This window comes from Euleptes europaea, chromosome 2 (assembly GCF_029931775.1).
Source record: "Euleptes europaea isolate rEulEur1 chromosome 2, rEulEur1.hap1, whole genome shotgun sequence".
NCBI lineage: Eukaryota > Metazoa > Chordata > Lepidosauria > Squamata > Sphaerodactylidae > Euleptes > Euleptes europaea.
In genome coordinates, this window is record NC_079313.1 from 38,428,666 (window position 1) to 38,452,661 (window position 23,996).

General features: G+C 42.2%; 1 protein-coding gene and 1 non-coding gene across 2 annotated transcripts in view; both read left to right on the forward strand.

Moving 5' to 3' along the window:
• The window catches only part of VAV3 (vav guanine nucleotide exchange factor 3), a 247,371-nt gene that overhangs the window by 68,464 nt on the left and 154,911 nt on the right, over positions 1-23,996 (forward strand). Inside the window, exons 3-10 of the mRNA XM_056867457.1 lie at positions 10,845-10,903; positions 12,455-12,520; positions 15,430-15,538; positions 17,343-17,435; positions 18,512-18,580; positions 20,683-20,786; positions 22,845-22,944; positions 23,176-23,271. Coding sequence (XP_056723435.1) covers positions 10,845-10,903; positions 12,455-12,520; positions 15,430-15,538; positions 17,343-17,435; positions 18,512-18,580; positions 20,683-20,786; positions 22,845-22,944; positions 23,176-23,271 — 696 coding nt within the window. The remainder of the gene's footprint in view (positions 1-10,844; positions 10,904-12,454; positions 12,521-15,429; positions 15,539-17,342; positions 17,436-18,511; positions 18,581-20,682; positions 20,787-22,844; positions 22,945-23,175; positions 23,272-23,996) is intronic.
• On the forward strand, positions 14,705-14,806 carry LOC130474045 (U6 spliceosomal RNA). Its single transcript, XR_008933196.1, has one exon. It is a non-coding gene; the product is annotated as a U6 spliceosomal RNA (small nuclear RNA).

Consider the following 23,996-nt stretch of genomic DNA (forward strand, 5'->3'; position numbering starts at 1 on the left):
TAAAAATGGCATATGACAATGAATGCCCTAAAAATTATCCATTACATAGTCCTCAGGATAGCAGCAGACCATAAAGCACTTGAGAATGATAAAACTTCTTATTAAAGACTGGATAAAAAGAACATTTTTAGTCTGGTGCTTAAAAGTCGTTTAGGCACCAGGCAAACCTCAAGGGGAGGGTGTTCCAAAGATCAGGTGCCACCACCGAAACAGTCCCATCTCTAGTTACCATCTGCCTCACCGTTGCTGGTGGAGGTACAGACAGCAGGGCTTGGTGGACAGTGCTGGAGAAGGGGGTCCTTCAAGTAGGGCTGTCAATTCGGTTCGGTCCGAACTGAAAATCAACCGAATTTCTCCTGATTCGGCGATTTTCAGTTCGGACGGATCCGAACTCAAATCTGGCGGGCAACCGGGGGGGCCGAATTCAGCGAGTTCGGGAGTTCGCGAATAAATTCGGCCAATTCGGCCCCCCCTTCAGGGCAGCCCGCTGAAAGGCGCGGGCTGCCCTTTAAACTGATCTGCGCCTCCCAGCTGGGAGGCTCAGATCAGTTTAAAGGGCAGCCCGCCTCCCTTCAGCAGGCTCCCCTGAAGGGAGGCGGGCTGTCCTTTAAACTCATCTGTGCCTCCCGGCCGGGAGGCGCAGATGAGTTTAAAGGGCAGCCGCGCCTCTCCAGCGGGCTCCGCTGCAGAGGCGCGGCTGTCATTTAAAGTCATCTGAGCCTCCCGCCCGGGAGGCTCAGATGAGTTTAAAGGGCAGCCCCCCCCTTCACGGCAGCCCGCTGATGGGAGGCGGGCTGTCATTTAAACTCATCTGTGCCTCCCGGCCGGGAGGCACAGATGAGTTTAAATGACAGCCCGCCCCCCTTCACGGGAGCCCGCTGAAGGGAGGCGGGCTGTCCTTTAAACTCATCTGTGCCTCCCGGCCGGGAGGCGCAGATGAGTTTAAAGGGCAGCCGCGCCTCTCCAGCGGGCTCCGCTGCAGAGGCGCGGCTGTCATTTAAAGTCATCTGAGCCTCCCGCCCGGGAGGCTCAGATGAGTTTAAAGGGCAGCCCCCCCCCTTCACGGCAGCCCGCTGAAGGGAGGCGGGCTGTCCTTTAAACTCATCTGTGCCTCCCGGCCGGGAGGCGCAGATGAGTTTAAAGGGCAGCCGCGCCTCTCCAGCGGGCTCCGCTGCAGAGGCGCGGCTGTCATTTAAAGTCATCTGAGCCTCCCGCCCGGGAGGCTCAGATGAGTTTAAAGGGCAGCCCCCCCCCTTCACGGCAGCCCGCTGAAGGGAGGCGGGCTGTCATTTAAACTCATCTGTGCCTCCCGGCCGGGAGGCACAGATGAGTTTAAATGACAGCCCGCCCCCCTTCACGGGAGCCCGCTGAAGGGAGGCGGGCTGTCCTTTAAACTCATCTGTGCCTCCCGGCCGGGAGGCGCAGATGAGTTTAAAGGGCAGCCGCGCCTCTCCAGCGGGCTCCGCTGCAGAGGCGCGGCTGTCATTTAAAGTCATCTGAGCCTCCCGCCCGGGAGGCTCAGATGAGTTTAAAGGGCAGCCCCCCCCTTCACGGCAGCCCGCTGAAGGGAGGCGGGCTGTCATTTAAACTCATCTGTGCCTCCCGGCCGGGAGGCACAGATGAGTTTAAATGACAGCCCGCCCCCCTTCACGGGAGCCCGCTGAAGGGAGGCGGGCTGTCCTTTAAACTCATCTGTGCCTCCCGGCCGGGAGGCGCAGATGAGTTTAAAGGGCAGCCGCGCCTCTCCAGCGGGCTCCGCTGCAGAGGCGCGGCTGTCATTTAAAGTCATCTGAGCCTCCCGCCCGGGAGGCTCAGATGAGTTTAAAGGGCAGCCCCCCCCCTTCACGGCAGCCCGCTGAAGGGAGGCGGGCTGTCATTTAAACTCATCTGTGCCTCCCGGCCGGGAGGCACAGATGAGTTTAAATGACAGCCCGCCCCCCTTCACGGGAGCCCGCTGAAGGGAGGCGGGCTGTCCTTTAAACTCATCTGTGCCTCCCGGCCGGGAGGCGCAGATGAGTTTAAAGGGCAGCCGCGCCTCTCCAGCGGGCTCCGCTGCAGAGGCGCGGCTGTCATTTAAAGTCATCTGAGCCTCCCGCCCGGGAGGCTCAGATGAGTTTAAAGGGCAGCCCCCCCCTTCACGGCAGCCCGCTGAAGGGAGGCGGGCTGTCATTTAAACTCATCTGTGCCTCCCGGCCGGGAGGCACAGATGAGTTTAAATGACAGCCCGCCCCCCTTCACGGCAGCCCGCTGAAGGGAGGCGGGCTGTCCTTTAAACTCATCTGTGCCTCCCGGCCGGGAGGCGCAGATGAGTTTAAAGGGCAGCCGCGCCTCTCCAGCGGGCTCCGCTGGAGAGGCGCGGCTGTCATTTAAAGTCATCTGAGCCTCCCAGCTGGGAGGCTCAGATGAGTTTAAATGACAGCCCGCGCCTCTCCAGCGGAGCCCGCTGAAGGGGGGCGGGCTGCCCTTTAAACTGATCTGCGCCTCTCAGCTGGGAGGCTCAGATCAGTTTAAAGGGCCCCCGCGCGCCTTCAGGGAATCCCTGAAGGCGCGCTTCGGCCGAATTTTCCCCCGAACTCCGGATCCCCCCGAATTACCGGGGATCCGAAGCGGGGGAGTTCGGACTTCGGACCGTACCGACCCCACAAGGGTCAAATTCGGCCGAATCCGAACTGTACCGAATTTTTTTTTTTTTGACAGCCCTACCTTCAAGTACCCCAACCCCACGCCATTTAGGGCCTTAATGTTAAGAACCAGCACTTTCAATTGTGCCCAGAAACAGATGGGCAGCAATTGCAGATTATTATTTTTTTTAGCACCGGTAATATGATCCAAGTATTTGTCCCCCATCAATAGCCTGGCTGCTACATTTGGAATCAGTTGCAATTTCTGGACATTCTCGAAAGCAGCCCCACCTAAAGTGTGTTGGAGTAATCTGACCTGGATGTAATCACAGCATGGACTGTTACCGCTAGATCATGCTTTTCAGGGAACAGCCCCAGCTGACATGTCAGACTTTTTCTCAAGAAAAAGTCATGTCAGACTAATCTTATCTCCTTTTTTGAGAAAGTTACTACCTTGCTGGATCAGGGGAATGCTGTAGACATAGTTTATCTAGATTTCAGTAAGGCTTTTGATAAGGTTCCACATAGTATTCTAGTTGACAAATTGGGAAAATGTGGGTTAGATCCTATTATTGTTAGATGGATCTGCAACTGGTTGACAGATCGTACCCAAAGAGTGCTACTTAATGGTTCCTCGTCCACTTGGAGAGAAGTGACTAGTGGAGTTCCTCAGGGATCTGTGCTGGGCCCTGTGTTGTTCAACATCTTTATAAATGATTTGGATGAAGGAATAGAGGGGATGCTTATTAAATTTGCAGATGATACTAAATTGGGAGGGGTAGCAAATACGGTAGAAGACAGAGCCAAGATGCAGGATGATCTTGACAGGCTGGAGAAATGGGCTAGAACTAATAAAATGCACTTCAACAAAGACAAATGTAAAGTTCTGCATTTAGGTAGGAAAAATCAAATGCATAATTATAGGATGGGGGAGACTTGTTTGAGCAGTAGTGTGTGTGAAAAGGATCTTGGGGTCTTAGTAGACCAAACACTGAACATGAGTCAGCAGTATGATGCTGTAACTAAAAAGGCAAATGCAGTCTTGGGCTGCATCAACAGAAGTATAGTGTCCAGATCTCGTGAAGTGATGGTATCGCTTTACTCCGCTCTGGTTAGACCTCAACTAGAATATTGTGTTCAGTTTTGGGCACCACAATTTAAGAAAGATGTAGACAAGCTGGAACGTGTCCAGAGAAGGGCAACAAAGATGGTGAGGGGTCTGGAGACCAAGTCCTAAGAGGAAAGGTTGAAGGAGCTGGGTATGTTTAGCCTGAAGAGGAGAAGACTGAGAGGGAATATGATAACCATGTTCAGGTACTTGAAGGGCTGTCATATAGAGGAGGGTGCCGAGTTGTTTTCTATTGCTTAAGACGGTCGGACCAGAACCAACGGGTTGAAATTAAATCAAAAGAGTTTCCGTGTAGACATTAGGAAGAATCTTCTAAGTTAGAGCGGTTCCTCAGTGGAATAGGCTTCCTCGGGAGGTGGTAAGCTCTCCTTCCCTGGAGGTTTTAAAGAAGAGGTTAGATGGCCATGCTGATTCTGTGACCTTAGGCAGATGATGAGAGGGAGGGCATCTTGGCCATCTTCTGGTCACTAGGGGTGTGGAGAGGGGAGGTAGTTGTGAATTTCCTGCATTGTGCAGGGGGTTGGACTTGATGGCCCTGGTGGCCCCTTCCAACTCTATGATTCTATGACATGTCAGCTGAAGCTGATAAAAGGTGGCCTGCCTGTTGGCAAGCAGTCTGTGACAGTACTAAATGGATAGGATTTGCTTTTGAATAAATTAGGATTAGACTTTCTGGCTGAGGCCATGTTCGTACATCATTGACAGTAAGTTTCATGGAAACTAGTGGAACATGACTGAAATCAATAGGTGTGCAAAGGATAGCAGCTTACTTCAGCTGTGAGGGCTTTCAGTTTCTTCTAATGAAAGCTAACTGCTTCAGACTAAGGTCTGTGTGAATTTAGTGTTCAACTATCAAGGGTTCAAGACCTGTAGAAAAATCAACAAGAACCTCCTAGATGGAGCTTCTCTTTGCTCATTAATTAAACAAATTCAGAACCATTTGCTACTGGGGAAACAAAACTGGAGGCCACAGGGTCTTGGTGCGTTTTCCTCTCAGGAACCTTTGCTGTTGTCTCAAAAGACAGTGAGTTGTTCTGTCCTTGGAAATGCTCTATTGGATCCAAGCCATTATCTGTGCTGTATTTGTATTATAATATGGTATACAGTATTTCCTCTGGTTTGGTTTGAAGCCTGAGTTCTACTCTTTACAAGGTTTTATTTATTCACCCTGCCTTTCTCCCCAGTGGGGACCCAAAGTGGCTTACTTTGTTCTTCTCTCCTTTTTATTCTTGCAACAACTTTGTTAGGTAGGTTAGAATGAAAGTGGTGTGACTAGCCCAAGGGCACCCAGCAGTCTTTTTTGGCAGAGTGGGGATTTGATCCTGGGTCTCCCAGATCCTAGTCTGGTTCTCTAACCACTAAACCACACTAGCTCTTCCTTTTTAAAGCTTTTCTTGCTATGACAGTCCCAGCAGTGACAATCAACAACAGTGTTTTTATGTGATATTTGGTTAGATTGAACAGAACTGAAATGAAACATCTCTGTTAAAGTCTTATGGCTATGAGTTTTCAACTGCTTGTCTGAGAGACGGCTCATTATCTGTCCCTGTCCATGATTCAGTCTACTAAATATGAGGGTAACGGGCAATAATCTAGTTGTCTTGTATGGTTGTTGATAAATTGTTCTAGTGTAACTTCTAGCACACACAAACTATGTTAAATAATCCTCCATTCACACTGCTACCCGGTTCAGAGTAGCTGCTGCTGCCAAATGATAATGGGTTGAAATGGATTATTTTAATAATATAGGTGTATACAACTGATACATTTCTGTACATGTCATCCAGACAGGTTTCTAGGCTACCATTTGCAGTAAGCGAGCTTCTAAGCAACAGAAGACTAATCCTATTTTTAGTTTTCCCAAGATTAAAGTTGATCCATAAAAATAAAATAAGATTTATGTAAGGAAAAAGCAAACAGCAGGCATATTAGGGAATCAAAGAAACATGGGAAAGCATTCTCATGAGTATGCTTGAGGTGCCAAGGACCACAAGCCGCTGCAAAAGCCCATTCAAGTCAATGAGCTTTGATGGCCAGAACTATGCTTTGGATGGCAATGCTAGTGGCGTGTAAAGAGAAGGCTACCCATTTTCTAATTCACAAAAGCTTTCTTGTGTGGCCACTTGAAGGGTCGTGGTGCTTGATCATGCCTGATTATCTCAGATGCTGAGGACTGAACCTGAGACGTTCTGCATATAAAGCATGTGGCCCATGTCCCTCTTTAAAGAGGCCATGGCTACTTTAAATCAAGAAGACTGTTACCGTTTTTCTAATCATTATCTCAGTTGAATGACTATTCAAATTGATCCTATAAATTGTTCTTGTATGTGTAAAGTGCCTGCAAGTCGCAGCCGACTTAACGGCGACCCCTTTTGGGGTTTTCATAGCAAGAGACTAACAGAGGTGGTTTGCCAGTGCCTTCCTCTGCACAGCAACCCTGGTATTCCTTGGGGGTCTCCCATCCAAATACTAACCAGGGCTGACCCTGCATGGCTTCTGAGATCTGATAAGATCAGGCTAGCCTGGGTACCCATAGCCTAATGTTCAAAGTAATGAATGAACCCCAATACAAACTGCCTATGCTGGCTTACAAAGACAGTTTCAGGCAATGCTGCAGAACTGTTGACTATTTAGAGGTTTTTAATAAGCGTACCAAATTGCTTCAGAGTTTTCTGTAGCAAAAAGGAAATAATTGTAGTGAATACCATGGGACTATAATAAATGTAATAAATTGAGAGAAATCAGATGTCTTGCATAGTTATGTTGGCAGAACATAAAAACTAATATGCGATGCAAGTACAATGAGACTTGCTAGCTTTTCCTACAGCACCACATTATGGGCTTCTGTTTATGATGAGATTTCTCTTATAGTACCTTATTCTTTTATTTCATGCCCTAGTTTGCACATCCAACTAGGCTGCTGTGTTCTATAAATAGGTCTTAATGTAGGGGGTTACCGCACTTTGTATTCCCAGCGATGTATTAAGAATTTGAAAATGTTATCAAAAACATCGCTTTAAAAGGGTTTTTGGATACCACGGCTAATAAATGGTTGGAAGACGTCTTCACAGCTAAAGGGGCCAAACAAAGTCCGAACAGTATTTTTTATAATGTTTTCAAACTCTTAATACATCGGTGGGAATAGAAAGTGCGAACAGTATTTTTTATAACATTTTCAAACTCTTAATACATCGCTGGGAATACAAAGTGCGGTAACACCCGTAGTTTGCTTTTGAGGATGTAAATCTTTTGACTGTGTAGTTCCAGCATCTTCAGTGTCATTGCTGTAACTAATTATTTTGATCCATGACTAGGAGCATTTCATGCTTGCCAAAAAAAATTCCCAGGTCCTGTTTTGGTATCTTGTGGCAAATCACCTATAGAGTAGTTCTGAGGAAAGGTACCGTACTTCTGGGGAAAAATATTTGGTGAGCTGAATTCAGCCCACAGGACAGAAGGTCTATTACCTTCTGTAGACACTCATAACTTATTATCCTAAAGCATATGCAGGCTGTATTGTTTTATACTAGGTGTAATTTAAGAAGGAATTTTGTGGCAAGTGTTATTGCTGCATTTGTAATGCCCATAGTTGGCAATAACTTTTATAAGTTATTATAAGAGAGGGTGCTATCAGTAAGGTCCCATGATGGAAATGTAATTTTATGCGCTGACAATCATACTTACTTCATTGATGTGGTGAACAAATTGTGTGGAACAATTCAACAAATCCTGGAAAATCAAGAGATTTTGCAGTTAAGACGATTTAATGTTCAAGTTGCCTGTAACAGTTTCAAATAAACATAGATAAAATCTAGGAATCAGAACTTTTTTTTGCAGTTTGCAAAAAATAAGTACCAGCACTAGTGATGCCATGAACTTCAAGGTGAACAAGTTAAGTAGGCATACATACTGTGTTTAACAGCTACATCCACTCCTGCTGATCCCCAAATCTGTCTGGCTTGCTGGAGATAAGCCGTAACTGTTGGGGTTGAATTTCATTTCCCTGCTTTGCATGCAATTGCATCTGTAATTAAATGACATGGTTGGCTGTGTTTTCACATCTGGAAAATCTTGATAATGAAGACTTCAGCACCAAATGGTAAGACTTTTCATAAAACAAAGCATTCATAATCACTGGCTGATTTCCTCTCTATTGATGTAATTGGGTGCTGAGTAATGTGCTCTGATAATAGATATTATCTTAGGGAAGGAGGGAAACTAGAACTCTCATCTGTATGTATGAGAAAGTGCATGTGTGAAACATAATGATGGCATTATGATGCACCATTTGAATAAATAACGAGTAACCCAATGAACAGGCTTGAATGAATCTCAACCAAATGACTGATGACAAATCAGCTCCCTGTTTACGATCAGTTTACAATCAGAACATTGGTGAGTGTTTAACCATCCCTATGCTGGACTGAGTGAAATATTGCATTAGCCCTAGGTTATCCAGATGTTTATGGGTTGTTGGAAATCAAACACTAGTGCTATGCTAGCTTTTTCCAGAGTCCTAAAAAGTGCTATAATAATTAAGGAGGTACATAAGTTCCTTTGAAGATATGCATAGTGCAGTAAGGTGGGCACTAATTATATATTGTAATATCTTTTGTGAAACCAACTTCTTTTTATAATTTACAGCTTCCCACACACCATGCTGAATAGACCTGCTGTAATGGTAGCAATTAGAAAATCACGTTTCCAAGTATCCATGTAGTTTTGATGTGGTTGTTTCAGCCTTAACTATCATGTTGATAATACTGTAGTGGCATTTGGTAGCAATTTGACTTCCAAGAATAATGCTAAATACAGGTTTTTTTGGTTATCTTTTTTTTTTAACTTTTCAATAGCTAATTATGGTATTGTATTTGGCAACATGTAATGCTGCTAGGGGTAGCTTGACTAGAAGAAAGTTTAGTTCACTAACAGCTTCTTCCTCCCAAACTACTTACTTAATAATGGTTGTAGATAGGGTTGTCAGCTCCGAGTTGGGAAGTACCTAGAGATTTGGGGGGGTGGAACCTGAGGACAGTGGGGTTTGGGGAGCGGAGAGACTTCAATGAGGTATAATGCCATAGAACCCACCTTCCAAAGCATCCATTTTCTCCAGGTGAACTGATCTCTGTCACCTGGAAATCAGTTGTAATAGCAGGAGATCTCCAGCCATCACCTAGAGGTTGGCAATCGTAGTTGTAGATATTCACAAAATTTTTGAATTCCAACACAGCCAAGACAAGATGGAGATACTTGTCTGGCAAAATGGAGATACTTGTCTGGCAAAATGGATATACTGATTTTACCCTTGCCCATAAGAAATATGTGGGGTGGGGGGGGAGTGTTCCTAGATATGGTCTCCTTTTTGGGTGTTCAAATGTCATCTGTGGCCAGGAGTGTCCCTTACTATTTGGATTGTCATATGAGATGTATCCTTTTCTGATAAACAAGGATCCAGCTTGTGCTTCCTGAAAACATCTCAGATTCAGGCCTGGATAAGAGTCCTCTATTCAGTGTGACTAATTTATATACCCCCTTTGACTATGAGTTTTCTTAGTGATTTAAATAAAGGAGAAATTAGTCCTAGCTCTTTGTACAACCAACCAGCACTAAGTGGTTGTTTCTTTTCTTAATTGAGACATGTTCCAACTGTTTATCTTTGAAATCAAGAGGGAAAGCTGCTGAATTTTCACTGAATAGGTGGGATTACTTCACTCTGTATGAACTGAGAATATGTGAACTTGATTTTTATCAGGAATATTAGGCTTTTTGAGCTTTAGCTACAGAAAAGCTCATTTTAAACATAGCTTTCCTCCAATGGACAGAACAGCAGTGGCTTAATATTTTAAATGAATGCAAAATGATGCTATGCAGGGAGAAAATTAACTCTCTTCCCCTGCATTTCATACATTATTCTCTTTTTTGCTTGTTAAGAATTGTTCTCTTTCTTGCTTGTTAAGAATTGTTCTTTGACCTCTGTCTCCACAAATGATTACTTGTGTTTTATTCTTAGAGTGCATCTCTTAAATTTAAAATGTGAGTTAGCACTTGCTTGTATGCGGCCTTTTATGCAGGGACTTTCCCCATGGTCAACCCCACCAACTGCTTCGGGGCTTCTGTTTGATTATGCATGCCTCTTCTGTCTGTCAGAGGTTGCCTTGCTCTCCCCACACACTTTGCCCGCATTTTCCAAATTCTGGCTGAAACATCAGCTGGAAAACACGGGCAAAATGCGCAGGGAGAGCAAGGTGACCTCTGATGGGCGGAAAAGGCATGCATAATGAAAAGGAAGCCCTGAAGCAGTCGGTGGGGGTGACTGTGGGGAAACATCCCTGCATAAAAGGCCTGCGACAGCAGTACCTTATTTTAAGGAACCTCTTTGGGAGCTACGTAATATTTTATCCAACAGCTCCCTCCTTTGGTGACTAGAGAGAAATGACACTGTGGAAAGGCAATGGTTTCCTAGCTTTCTTTTTAATTAAATATTTTGGCAATTAATTCTGCTGCTTTTTTATTTATTAGGAGCTAGTTTAATTCTTGCCCTGACCTGGATGGCCCATGCTAGCCTGATCTTCTCAGATCATGGTTGCTAAGCAGGGTCGGCCCTGATTAGTATTTGGAGGGGTGATAAGGTTGCCAATCTCCAGCCGTCTCACCACATTACTGCTTGCATTAATTTATTATAGTTCAAAGAGTTTTTCTGGACCACTTTTAAATCATTTTAATAGGAATGTTAATAAAACAATGGAAATGAATTTTTTCATATGCTTATTTCAAATGTCTAAACTAGAAAAATTATGACAGTGATCATCTGGAAATGTAAGCAACTATGATCACTTTAGACTCTGCTGATATGTGACTGTAATAAATGATTGGTTGATTGAATCTGTGCAAGGACAATTGAAATCAGTGGGACTTGCATTGCAACAAATGTATTAGCTGTGCAAGGACAATTGAAATCAGTGGGACTTGCATTGCAACAAATGTATTAGCTATCTTTTATTTATTGTTATATATCTACTACAAGAATGGAATTTGAATTCTTGTATATGTTTATTTGCTCCTAACTCAGTACATGTGTTTAATTCCTTCTGCAGGTCATAGAAACGTTATCCAAACTTTCCCGCACTCCTACTGCATTAGCCACTGGAATAAGGTGCAATATAATAGTGCATTCTATTTTTAATGTTGATGTTTTAATTTGTTCCTAATTCAATTAACTTTCATGAAAAATTGATAAATGAATCAATGTAGCAAATGAAGTACAATTAAATTTTGGTTAAAATAATATATTATCATGTTTCATGGGTAACAGTTAATGGAATAATATTCTCCATATAAAGATATTTTAACTTGTCTATACTGTGGAGAATGAAAACAAAAACATGAAAATATGTGCATATTTGACAATTGGCAATAATTTATATTCTATAATGCGTTTAATGATAATACATGAACAGTTCAGTGTTGTCAGTGTTATTAAATTTAACTTCATTTCTAGAGTTTCTGGTAGTCCTTCCTATCCTGACTGTATGAATGTTTCTGTCCAAATAATACATTTTCTTTTGTTAACTACAGAATTTGTTTTTTACCTTCCACTGTTATTCTTCTTATCAAATGAAAATGCATGTACTTTGTTTGGACAGGGTGTAGCATTTGCAACTCTTTTTCAAGTACTGGGTATACTTGCAAATTTTCTTATAAAAATGAAGGCATTTATACTTTCAAATTTGATAAATATGCCAAAGAGTATAATTTTAATTGCTAACTAAGAAATAAATGATGCATTTTGTGTTGCTAAATTGATAAAAGAATTTTAGGCTTGATGGGAAAATTTTACATATGCTTTACATTTCTTAAATGTTTCCCTGAAGTTTCCATTACAAAAACTTCTTTTTCTAGATTTCCAGAAATGTTATATCTCTTACTGGCACAGAGATATTGGAGGGCCTCTCTCCCAACTAGGGTTAGGAGTAGGCTCAAAGGATCACATGCTCCATCCCCAGCTCCTCCCCTCTCTGGATTTAATTACTCTTCCTCCATTCCTCCTTAATGGTGACTAAGCCTTGCATTGGTAGTAAGTTAAGTGTAGTTAAGCCTAACCAGAGTACCCCCTTAATCAAAATTGGAAGTCTAGTTCAAACTAAGGGTAACTAAATTGTTCTATATTTATCTATGTCATCTGAATATCTGGCCATTTCTGTCTATTGCCATGTACTCTCATGCCATATTTCCATACTGTCCATACTGTACTCTCTGCTGTGTAGTTACTATGCTACAGTTGGATTAAATGCTATTATCATGCAAGTATCTTGACTTTGTTCTTTGTTCTTATCATATAAATGTCTTATCAGCACTCCCTCCATCTATTCAAGTAACTATGGACTAATGCACACATTCAACAAAGAAGTCATTCTCTTAGCCCTCTTTCCATGGTGTGTTCAATATAAAGTTTAAATGGATGGACATACCTTGGTGTAATTATGTTCTTGTAGGCCTGTAATAATCTTTACTTTTAGCACACGTGTATCTGTTCCTTTTAGGGATTCCATTGAGCACAAAGGGACTGTGCATGGTCCCATACCCAGCATATGTTCAACATACACAGCTTCTAAACATTTGCTTAGGCTCTCCATGTGCCATGTTTATTGAAAAAATGTTGATGCTGTTCCTGGAGAGTTCTTATTTTTATCTTTTGTTTCCATAGGTCGTTTCCAACTGACGAGAGTGTGGATGATGAAGACATCTACAAAGGCCTTCCAGATTTAATAGAGTAGGTTGTAAATTAGTACTGAGTGAGTGGTTTCCGAAATGAGATAATGGGGTTTTCCCCTGTGTAAGATATTATCTATTGACACTACTGATGTAAAAACATTTTGGTTTGAAAGCAAGAATCTGTATTGTGGCACTGAAATACCTGACTCAGATGCCAAATAATAAAATCATATACAACATTTTCAGATGTGCGAAGACAGGGAAAGTTGTCAGTTTGATTGGGATGAAAGTCTCACACATGTCTTAGGGAGAGGAGTAACTTTATGGATCATATTGAGAACTTGGCTGGGGTTTCAGGAGGCATGCCAAACTAGAGCCAAACTAGAAACTACAGCTTCTGTGAGTACACCACAGGGGCTTGCAGACACATTGGGGAATGGAGTTCTCAGGAGAACTCCTTTTAAAATTGTTGTGGGGACCCATTTCAACCTGGGACCATGACAAAGGGGGGGGGTGTAGGAGCTTCTGCTTCCCCTACCATTTTCCAGACATGAAATGGCACAAAGGGTGTTATTTGTGCCATTTAAGGTACTCCTCATGCACTGAAGCTTGCATTTGGAAACCCTCAAATGGGACAAATAATGCCCACCTATACTGTTTTAGTTCAAGATAATGGTGTAGGGGAGGGAGTAGTCCCCTTCCCCCACACACACTATGGTCCCAGGTGGTCCCTGCAGTGATTTTAAAAGGAGTTCCCACTGGGATCTCCGAGCCCTAATGTGTCTGTAAGCTCCCATGGTGAATTTGCAGAAGCTGTTATGTCTAGTTCAGGGATGGGGAACCTCAGGTACGGCCCCCGAGGACATTTTTTGGGGCCCTCGAGAGCTCTGGGGCTCGGCCGCAGAGGCCTGTCAGCTGTTGAGCAGCGAGAGGGAGCGGGGGAAAGAGACCGGTGGCTCCCGGCGGCAGAGCATGCATGCGGGAGCCGATCGGGCTTTGGGAAGGGGCCTTTTGTGGACTCTGGGGGGGGGGAGGGCATGGAGATTGGGGCCCAGTCACGTGGGGCTCAGTGCGCTGCTGGGTGTGTGTGTGGGCGGGGGAGGCGGGGAGGCTGGGGCCCAGTTGCACGGGGCCGGCATGCGTGTGTGTGGGGGAAAGGCTTTTCTCTCTTCCTCTTTTTCTGTCACTCTCCTTTCTCTCCCTCTCTCCCTCTTTTTCTGTCTGTTTCTTTGTCTCCCTCCATCCTTTTCTTTCTTTCTCCCCCTCTCTCCATTTCTTTCTCCCTTTCTCTCTCTTTCTCCCTCCCTCCCTTTTCCTCTTTCTCTGTTTTCCTTCCTCCCTTGCCAATTGACTGTGGGCTGCGCCCCCCTGGTGCCTCATTTGCTCGGGCCCACCGCTGGCTGCCCTCCCGCCTGGGAGGGGGGGCACTCTGCAGGCCTTCTCTGTGTGGCCTCCCCTGGGGTTGCCAACCTCCAGGTGGTGGTTGGAGACCTGGCAACCCTAGCCTCTCCCCCCCACACCGAGAGATCTACACCTGGTATGGCCCCTGAATGATGTTATAAATGTGCAAATGGCCCTTGGCAGGAAAAAGGTTCCCCACCCCTGGTCTAGTTCAACTAAGAGAAAGGCTTAGAGGCAACATGAGGGAGGTATGCAGTGGACTGGAAAGAGAAATGTAAGAAAATGAGGCTTGAGGAAAGTGGTAAAAGTAGCAAGGAACTGAGGGAACAGGGAACTGTGAATAAACTGCACAATAATTAGGACAGTATTCTGAATTTATTACTGTAAAGGGTCATTGAGGGCCGAAAAGCAGTGTAGGAATCAGGAAGCGATGGCCAGGGTTAAGTGGGGGACTGAACTTAAAATATTTATCTGAATGTTCTACCAAATATTTGGTAAACAGACAAGCCTCATGCTCCCATTCAAAAAATGTTTGGTACATAGTCTTGAACTAAAATTATTAACAATTAAGATTTATTTCATCTGGAATAAAAACATGTGTCCACATATGCACAGGGTAGGCAGTGCTGGGTACATGGACCATTTCCATTCTTTCAGTCCCCCTGTTCTTAGACTGAGGTCTGGTGACATGGAGGGGATTTTCATTTGTGAGATCCAAGACAATTTGGTGCTCAGATTGATCAGAATGTGTTTTGTTGCATGATCAATTTAAAAGATTTCTTTTCCAAATGTAGCTGGTAGGGTTGCTTTTTTTTACAGTGAAGGGAATGGGGGGACCATGGAGCTGTCAGCACATATACTAAAATTGGAATGATACAGAGAAGATTAGCATGGCCCTGGAGCATGAAAAAAAAGCCACCATGAGTATGGGTGTGTCATTTTTTAATAATACTTTCTTTGCTTAGATTTCTCCATGCACTTACACTAGCTTCCTGGTTATTCTCACTGTTGTGCAGATTTCCCCTCTTTGCATTTGCAAACATTATTTTAATTTGACTGGTAGTGACTGCCATCTTTAAAACTTAATGTGTGCTTAGAAATCTTGAGACTATCTTTCATTTTTCTTTAAATCCTGATCAACAATTTGTGAAACAACCTTGGGTACCCAATTTCAGAATGAAGGCCCAAGAATATCCTTCTTTTTAATAGGTTTAATAGGTTCTCTGCCTGCAAAAAACAACTTCAGAAGCTTCTAGAGCCCTCAGGAGGGACTGTCACTCCATCTATAGAGCAGGCAAGATTGTTCATGTTTTGGAAAGTCAGATACCTTTGTTGCCTTTTGGTTTAGTTCTTTTTAACTGTCTCTCAGACTAACTGATCAAATAAAGCTACAAACTTCTCTCAAGTGCTGAAGACTAGTTAAGCAAGGATGAACTGACTGATGAGTGATCTCTAACAGTAGGTCCTAAAAGTTAGAGATCAGTGATCCTAAAAGTTCTTTAAATTAAATGTTCTGTTGGATGCTCTTAATTTTGTTGTCTTCCTTCTTCCCATTTTGCCCTTTAGCGAAACTGGTGTGGATGAGGATGAAGACCTTTATGACTGTGTTTACGGGGAGGATGAAGGTGGTGAAGTGTATGAAGACCTAATGAAAGCTGAAGCAGCACATCAACCTGTACGATTCACAGTTAACTCGAATTAGGACTCAATCCTAAACAATAGCTGTAATAAAGTATTCAGGGCATAGTCCAACCAAAATTAAGCACAATAAGTCCCACTGATTTTAATTAAAAGTGCTAAATTGTAAAGTGTTACAAGTGTTTAACTTTAATTGGACTGCACCCTTCATGGATGTTGTGAACAACTCTTCAAGGTTTTCTTTTTAGACTGTGAAGCAAATAAAATCTAGCTATAATAAATGTGAAGTGAATTATAAGTGAAATGGCATTCTTTTAACGGCATTAGTTTAGGCTTTTTTCTTTCTAATTATTAAAAATGATGGTACTTAACACACGCACAATAAGAATATTGACTACTCAGTGAATTTTGAGATTCCCCCCCCCAGTTTTAAATATGATGAACAGATTACTCTCATTGTTATTTTTGTTATTTTGTTACATTTCCTACTGTACTGTGTTACATTCTTCCTTAATTCAGGTCTAATTCGGAAATCCTCCCCCTCCCCACATTCTAGGATTTGCACATGTGTAGTTAGACATAGTTTTCAATACCTTAAGTTTTTGTTGCACTGTTCCTCCTCTGTGTTACTCATGTGCACGTGTAAATGGATGAACATTGCAAAAATGCAACCTTGATGTGAAAATGTGTATGATCAGAATGCCTGTTTGGTGTTTTTACTAATGTGCAGCCATACATGCAATCACATCAAGATCTGTTTTTTTTTTGGGGGGGGGGGCAGTGTTTTATCATTGTATATGTGTGCATCAGTAGAGTGGTGAGGAGGGAGAGGAAGATTCAGATGAATCAAAAGCTGCTGCAAACTGCACATGCACAGTGTCCTGTGCAAAATGTGGCAATAAAAAGCAGAACAATGGAGAATTCCTAATGCATTTGTCTCACTTTGGAAACAAGGCCAGCTAATCTAGAACTTCATGATTCTGATGAAGAGAATGTTTGGAATGATCTTCCTTCTTTCCACTTTGCCCTTCAGTGAAACTGTCAAACTAAAAACTAGTTAAAATGAATACTAGTCATGATGCATACCTATTCTCTACAGTTCCAGAGGAGCATGCCTATTATATTAGGTGCTGTGGAACACAGGCAGGATAATGCTGCTGCAGTTGTTGTCTTACTTGTGGGCTTCCTAGAGGCATCTGGTTGGCCACTGTGTGAACAGGCTGCTGGACTTGATGGGCCTTGGTCTGATTCAGCATGGCCTTTCTTATGTTCTTATGACCTCTAACTTCATCATGCAGATACTATAGAAGGGGTTTAATCAAGCAGTAGCCAAAGAGTAGATTATACTTATGCTTTCTTCCCATAAGTGTACATTGGAATTTATCCTTGCCTTAACCTTAGGCTGGAAGAGCTTCCTCTAGCCTAAGGGGCTCTTAGCCTAGACTTCAGATTTCACTCAGTGGAGTGGTAGGATATGTATTTACTGTACCTGATATATGCATGTAAAGTTTGATAGGGAGGTGATAGAGTTCCAGTGCCTCTCCCCAGTTCCTCTCCCCACAAACTATCTCAACTCCTTTACCAAAGTGATAGTAGCTGTGGGACAGGCTACTACCCCATTGTCTATTTTCAGCTATTATGGCAAGAGTTCCTCTGCAGCATCATATGACTAGGCTGCCCCCTGCTGCCCAAATAATAAAATATGGAAGAATTTGGGTGCAGATAATCAGCTTTGCAAGGCTGCGAGTGCTGATTATTTCCCTAAGCAATACGTTCTAATAGCGAACCATCCCAATGCAACATGTCCTGAATTTACAACCAGCATCTTATTGACTTTACAGAAGTATCCTGAGAATGACATAAGATGCTGCTGCCTTTCCGAAATAAAACAGACTGAAGAGAAATACACAGAAACTTTGGAGTCCATAGAAAAGGTAAAGTTGATCAGGAGTGGCATTTTAGTATTGTATAATTGGAGGCAGAGGGGTTTCAGGAAAGAAGCAGAGTGATGTTCAGAGGCCCTCTCTTGGATTTAGTCAGGATTAAATTATATAACCTAGCCTTGTATTTTGAGCACATTTGTTGGGATTATTTCCTTATCATAACATGACGCACCCCCCTTTCAACCACTTCAATATCCCACTCTCTCAGCCCGGCTGTATATGCTGAGGGAAAAGCGTTAGCCTGAGTGTATTTGTGAGGAGATTATTTTCCTTCTCCTCCAGTCCCACACCAGTATTTACCTCAGAGAGAAATATGACACAAGTCCTGCTAAAGAGAGGCTCCCCCACTGTGGCCGCATGATCTACTGCTTTGGCCTTGCCTTCCATCCAGTCACTTTTCATTGAGGGTTGGTAATTCTTCCGACTGCCTGCATTGAGTGTGGTTGTCTTGTTCAGTCACTCTGGCTACAGAGGGACAGCACAGTCACTCTTGCTGAGTTGAGGCTGCCTGTTGCTTCTGTGAACAACTGCTTCTCTAGGCTTACCTCTTTCCATTGAGAACGTTCAGCCAGAAACAAAGGGCATGGGGTTCACTGAGGCTGGGGTAATGCTTAATTTTAACCTGGATCCACAGATTGCTGGATATTGTACTGTTGCAATTTTTCACCTCCTGAGCAGAACAGGAAAATCTAGGCAATGGAGGATTCCAATTGTGTGATATTGATGTGTAGATCCAACCTTAGGCATTCTAAAAGTAAGCTTAGTTTGGCTATAAGATTGAATTGTGCCTCTAATTTTAATTCAGATAAAAGTATGCATGAGAGAGTAGATGTTTTGGAAGCACTGGTTTATAACAGTCGTCACTCAGTTTGCAGAGCTAGTGATTTGACCAGTGGTACTCCTGAAGCATGTGCGCTGAAAACACGGAGGAATAATGGAGAACAAAAATGACTGATATTTGTTACCCTCCTAAATGGCACCTTTGAAAATGATACACTCAGACATTTTTTTTGTAAGTGTGGAGATGTATGTTAATGGAACTACTACTTATTTTTTTCTCCCTGCAGTATTTTATGGTGCCATTGAAAAGGTTTCTAACACCATCTGAATTTGAGACTATATTTATCAACATAACTGTAAGTAATACTTGGATTAAAAGGCTATAGGAATTTGTTACATGCTAGTTGAAGGCTACAAAACAGTGTTTGAGTACAAAGTTATGGGGAAGACAGATATAATATACAAAGAAGACTCACACGAGCATCCTTCTGGCTTTGCATTTGAAAAGACTGGCTTGCTTGCCAACACATCAAATTCTGCCTCAGCCATAAGCCTTGTCCTTTTCTGCTTGCTTAATCACCTAGCCGTTGATGCTGTGTTCTGTTTGTCTGGGGAAAGTTAACACGCACTCTAAAGCTGGCTGGCTGAGAAAAGAGAAGCCTATGCCCCTTCCTTGCTTCTGTTGCAGACCTGCACAAATTAAGAAGATCAGGATCCCTTCCAGTCTGCTGGATGTTATGGGGAGCCGCAATAGTGGAAGCAGGCTATCTTCCCCTTCATATAAGGCTGCATACTCGGGGAATAAGTGGTGCAGTCTTTTCCTGTTTGCAGGATGCTTTCTTAACTTTCCCCGGTTGGAGGGAGAAGCAGCCATGGGGATGGTCAAATGAATGCATTGGAATGGGCAAGGCTGACCACTGAGCCAGCATTTGATTTGCTTGAATTCATGTCTGTTGCTTCAGTGTCAAGGCTGGGTCTCAGAAAAAGTGAAGAGCATGCTGTGAGTCCTCCTTCTTATTTTGCTTTGCCTTTTTTTTGTTAAAAGGCACTCTTTGAAAACTTACTGGGAACAAAAGGCAATACGTATATGTTTGGTCAGATCTGGAATAATGTTGTGATGGATAAACACCTGTTTTCTAGCTGTGCTAGTATAGCACGGCTTAGTGCCTTGGTTAATGTCAGGATGCAAACCCTAAGGACCAGAGTGACATAAAGGCAAGGTAAAATCAGATCTACCTCCCACTGTGAAAGATCATTAGATTTTATTTATTTATTTCATTTTATACCCTGCCCTCCCCCGGTGGTATTTGACTATTTTCACTGCTGGATACCAACATACAACATAGATGCTTAGTAAGTGCAGGACAATTCAGTGCAGGGTCTTCAGAGCATTTGACAGTTCGTTGCTGTATACCAATATATAGTGTAAGTGCTTAATACATACAAGACAATAATTGTGACAATTCAATCGTTATAAGTTGCTAAAGGTTGTCTTTGACCTTGAGCATAACATCTAGGAGAGCTGGAGGAACACGGAGAGTTCTTTGCATAGCTCTCACTACCAGCACTTCACTTTTGTCTTAGTGCAGCCCTGTACAGCTTTGAGAACATATATCTGTATTTTTCTATAGGCATCTGAAAACACCTGTATTGTGTCCGTATTAATTGCAAATAGCAATATCTATTGCTTTCTCACTCTGGCTGTTTGGCTCAATGCCTTCAAAAGCATTTTCTTCCCTGAGATATGCATTGCCAGTGTGATCTCTTGAACTGAGCAGTGTAATGTGCACACTCTTTTTTACTCTGCTCTTATAAATGGACTGACACTTTCCCTTTACTCTTCGCTTGGATCTATAGTTGTGAACCCAGGGCTGCTCTGGAAATGTGTTTTAGAATCCAGGTTTACTAACCAATCTTAAAGACAGTTTTGTAATTTTCTGTCTTCATTTTGACTAAGGTTTACAATAATAACATGAACCGTGATAAGGGTGTGTGTATATGTGCGTGAAATTGACGCATGAGAGGAAAAACAGGGAGGCCATTTGTTCCACTCACCTTCTTATTCCCAAGTAGCATCACATCTGCGCCAAACCTAATGAATTTCCTTGATTTTACTGTAAAAAGAAGAACAAGAGGGGGAAATGTTTGTTCCATCTTTTTATAAACGTTTATTGAAAAGACGAATAATCACTAAATCATAGTGCCATTATTATGCCTTCTTTACAATTACAAGGGGTATTGCAGTCATAATAACCTTCATTTCTGCATCTTAGATAGCATACCTGTGGCTTGTAATGATTTCTACTGAAAGTTAATGAATTATTTTATTATACAATTGTAATGATTTCTACTGAAAGTTAATCAATTATTTTATTATACAATTTCATATTTTGAAAATAGGTGAAAATAGCTCCACCAATTGACATGGAAACTTTTATAGATTATATTTTTGTTTTAGGATTTGGTGAAAATCCACAGAAGTTTAACACAGGATATTCATGAGTCAATTGCAAACAAAAATGACCAAAATCTGTATCAAATTTTTATTAGCTACAAGGAAAGGTAATTTTTCTTCTTTTCAAAATGCACATTACCAATGACTTTGATATGGTCAGTTTAATACAGTTTTTTTTAGGAAAATTGTGTTGATTTCCTATTGTGAATTTTAAGAATAATATGTGCAGCATTAGCAAGCTGCTTGAAATATATTGAGAGTTAAACTGAGGTGTTGAGTATTATTTTATAGAATGTCCCGTTTTCCTTTCCTCACCCCTGGCTATATTTCATTACTATGTTTTTTTTTTTTGCAACCATGAGTCATATTTCAAATAAGATATTGTATCTTCATATTATATCTCAAGGTACAGTAATAACACATTGAAAAATAGGCCAGGCACTTTTGAACATATTGCCCTTATTGTCACTCTCCTGCTCCTGACTTTAAGTTACCCCATTCTTTTATGAACACATGAAACTGCCTTATACTGAGTCTATCAAGGTCCAGATTGTCTACTCTGACTAGCATCAACTCTCCTGGGTCTTGGGTATAGGTTTTTTAGATCACCTACTACTTAATCATTTTAACTGGAGATGCCAGGGATTGGACCTGACCTTCTCTATGCAAAATATATGCTTTACCAGTGGTCATGAACCTTTCCACTGATAACTGGGGCAAAATACTGTTGGTTCCCTTATCCTGCCTATGTTTTCAGGGCCCTCTGTATCTAGGCATCCACTATTTGCAGTGTGCTCAGCCGCAGGGGTGGGGGGGAGAAGGGAGTTAGTGGCTGCAAGCTGCTATCCCTGTACACTTTCTCCTCAGAGTCCCAAAGGAAAAAGATATAGAAAAGTTGGGTACTCTTCCATACCAGTATTTGTTACTGTGAGGTGATCTACACATTCAGGGAAAAAAATTCCATGTAATATAGTCTTCTGGGATTGTAGTATTTCAGAGTGCAAGGGGGGGGATTATTGCATGTTTGAATGCAGACTGTGTACAAATAATAGTCCACCCACAAAGTCAGTTAGCATATCCAGGGCTGATGCTAAGGTATTTAGTCCTTTTTTCACCTGACGTTAGCTTTCCATAGATAGATTTTTTTAAATGAATGTGAACATGCAATTAATTATGTGATTTTTTTTCCTTACCTGGTATAGTCTCAGGAGGACTGTATCCTCCCACCCCAAAATACAGCTCAGTTCTTATTTATATGCCCTTACAACAGCATCCACAATAATGGTGGGAAAGATAAATTAAGACTATAAGGTTTAGGACAGGATAGGCAATCTCTGGCATGTGTGACGAACAGCAGCTCCCCAGGTGATTTTGCTTGGTAAGCATGGCTTGTTGTCCACCCAGTGGGCCGATGTGAACCCCTGAAGTGCTGATCACACTGCTGGAGTGCAGCTTGCTGCCAGTGAACCCCTGAAGTGCTGATCACAATGCTGGAGTGCAGCTTGCTGCCAGTGTGTAGGGTCAAGTACAGCCTCTGTCTCTCCATGACTGTTTTGTTTACTAGCATTCTAACATCTTCAGAGGTAGATGCTCACTCTTGGGCTAAAAAGGATGCCTGCTATTGCTATCATGGGAAACTATTGTGGCTACAAGAAGCTATTTTTGAAACCAGGAAATATTAACCAATTCCCCTATTTCACAGGGGAATTTGAAACTGCTATGCTTTCTTTTCTGTCGCTTATTAAAATCTGTTAAAATAAGTCTGACTGATCTTCACAGTTTTTTTTTTTTAATGCTGCCGGGTGTTGTTATCTTGGCTTAAATTCTCCTATAATATAAACTCAAAAGACTGGCAAATGGGTATTCTGTTTTCCATAAAAAGGGGCTAGATGTAATTAATCCAGTGCTTAATCCTATACTGCTGACCATTATTCCTCACATCCTTTGAAGTCTGTCCATTAGCATAACAAATACTAATAAGACACATACTGTTAAAAAGCTTTTAGAATTGTATTTTCAGTCTAATAAAATATGGGCATTTAACACTGCCTTCAAGTGGATTCACAGATACAATTTTGATTGCAAAGAATTCTTACAGTGATTACTTAGAATCACAAGCGATGTGTGGTCATAGCACTCATTGTTTTTCTCTTGTCTTTATGTAGGTTGGTCATCTATGGGCAATACTGCAGTCAGGTAGAAATAGCCATATCCTGTTTAGACAGTATCTCCAAGACGAAAGAAGATGTTAAGTTGAAACTGGAGGTATCAGCGATGACTTTTAAATATAAACATGTTACATCTTACAGTGGAAACTATATATTTCAGTTTGTGTCTCATAGTTTATTTTAGAATTAAAGTGGGAGTTAATTTCCAAATATATGGGCACCTACCATATACTATATGGTGTACTGCATATATGCGTATCTCTATAATTTTTAAAAATATTAATCATACTGGAGTCATATTGAAGCCTTCATTGTTGCTCCTAACTAGGAATGTTCGAAAAGAGCCAATAATGGGAAGTTTACTTTGCGGGATCTTCTTGTGGTTCCTATGCAGCGAGTTCTGAAATACCATCTACTGCTTCAGGTAGGTTTATTATAAGGGTATAGCAATAAAGAATATCCATATTTACTGTTTTAATCTGTACTCTCCTACTAACAAGATGCTAGCATATTGTGATTGCGGATTCAGCAAGCAAGAGGGAGTAAGTGAGATGACTAAAGCAGACGATGTCATGATACTGGGTGATTTCACGTACCTTCACATTGACTGAGTAAAGATGCTTAAGTCATACTGTAGAAATGAGATTCCTAGACATCATAAATGACTGTGTACTGGAATAGTTCGACACAGAACCAACCAGAGGGCTAGTGATCTTGGACTTGGTTCTAAGCCCTGGTGAGAGATGTAGATGCTATTGCACCAGTTGGGAGCAGTGACCACAGTGCTATTAAGTTTGGCATTCTTGTTAATGGAATTTTACCTCTGAAGTCCAAAACAGTAACGTTTAATTTCAGAAGAGCAAACTCTATAAAAATGAGAGGAATAATTAAAAGGAAGTTGAAAGGGAAACATAAGAGACTCAAATCTGTAGACAATGCTTGGAAACTATTTAAAATACCACTGATTGAAGCCCAGGTAGAATGCATTCCCCAGGTTAGGAAAGGTACTGTCAAATCTAATCCAATGAAGTCAATGGGCAATAGATTCAGGGTGGACAAAAGGAAATACTACTTCACACAATGAGTGGTTAAAATGTAGAATTCACTGTCAGAGGATGTAATGTTGGCTACAGGCATAGACATCTTTAA